Source organism: Fulmarus glacialis, unplaced genomic scaffold (genome assembly GCF_000690835.1).
Source record: "Fulmarus glacialis isolate BGI_N327 unplaced genomic scaffold, ASM69083v1 scaffold38921, whole genome shotgun sequence".
In the NCBI taxonomy this organism is placed as follows: Eukaryota; Metazoa; Chordata; class Aves; order Procellariiformes; family Procellariidae; genus Fulmarus; species Fulmarus glacialis.
Window position 1 is genome coordinate 1 of NW_009191562.1, and position 536 is coordinate 536.

Sequence of the window (536 nt, forward strand, 5' to 3'; positions counted from 1 at the left end):
CAGGGCTCGTCCGTCCCCCCGTCCCCTCCCCCAGGGCTCGCCTGGGCCCTGCGGGTATTTAGCAGCTGCTGCTGGGCAGAGGAGCTATTTTCGACGAGCAGAGCCTGGTGCTTCTGTCGCTTCTGATAGATGCTCATGGAGGAAACTCCGCTGGAGGTTTCTCTTCCTCTTTCTGTGAAGCCCCTCTCTTCACCTTTCCCGTCAGACTGCCCAGGTTTGCATAACGTGCTTCGCTTGCTGGCTGCTTATTCTGTCTGCCCTCTGCTCCTTGTCTGTGACAGATATCAACCTTAACTCTCCCAACAAAGGTCTGCTGTCGGATGCCATGACAGATGTTCCCGTGGATAGCGCGGCTTCGGCCAGGACCTCTGCGCCCGAGGGGCTGACTCTTGCTGAAGAGGAGGAGTTGAGATCTGAGCTTGCCAAGGTAACGGGGCGCTCGCATTTGTCAGTGGGGGCTGCGTGTGGCCACAGTCGTGTTCTGTGGAGGCAGAACAAGCAGGAGCCATGGGAGCAGGACTCTTTTTTTTTTTTTT

The 536-nt window shown here is 57.1% G+C and overlaps 1 protein-coding gene across 4 annotated transcripts in view; it reads left to right on the forward strand.

The window, feature by feature from the left end:
• The first annotated feature begins 286 nt into the window (after window positions 1-286).
• TPD52L2 (tumor protein D52-like 2) overlaps window positions 287-536 on the forward strand; it is a 15,184-nt gene continuing 14,934 nt past the window's right edge. For 3 of the 4 annotated variants that reach the window (XM_009586744.1, XM_009586742.1, XM_009586746.1), the window contains exon 1: window positions 287-427. In XM_009586744.1, coding sequence (XP_009585039.1) covers window positions 326-427 — 102 coding nt within the window. In that variant the 5' untranslated portion in view covers window positions 287-325. The remainder of the gene's footprint in view (window positions 428-536) is intronic. The other variant, XM_009586743.1, reaches the window with a different exon arrangement.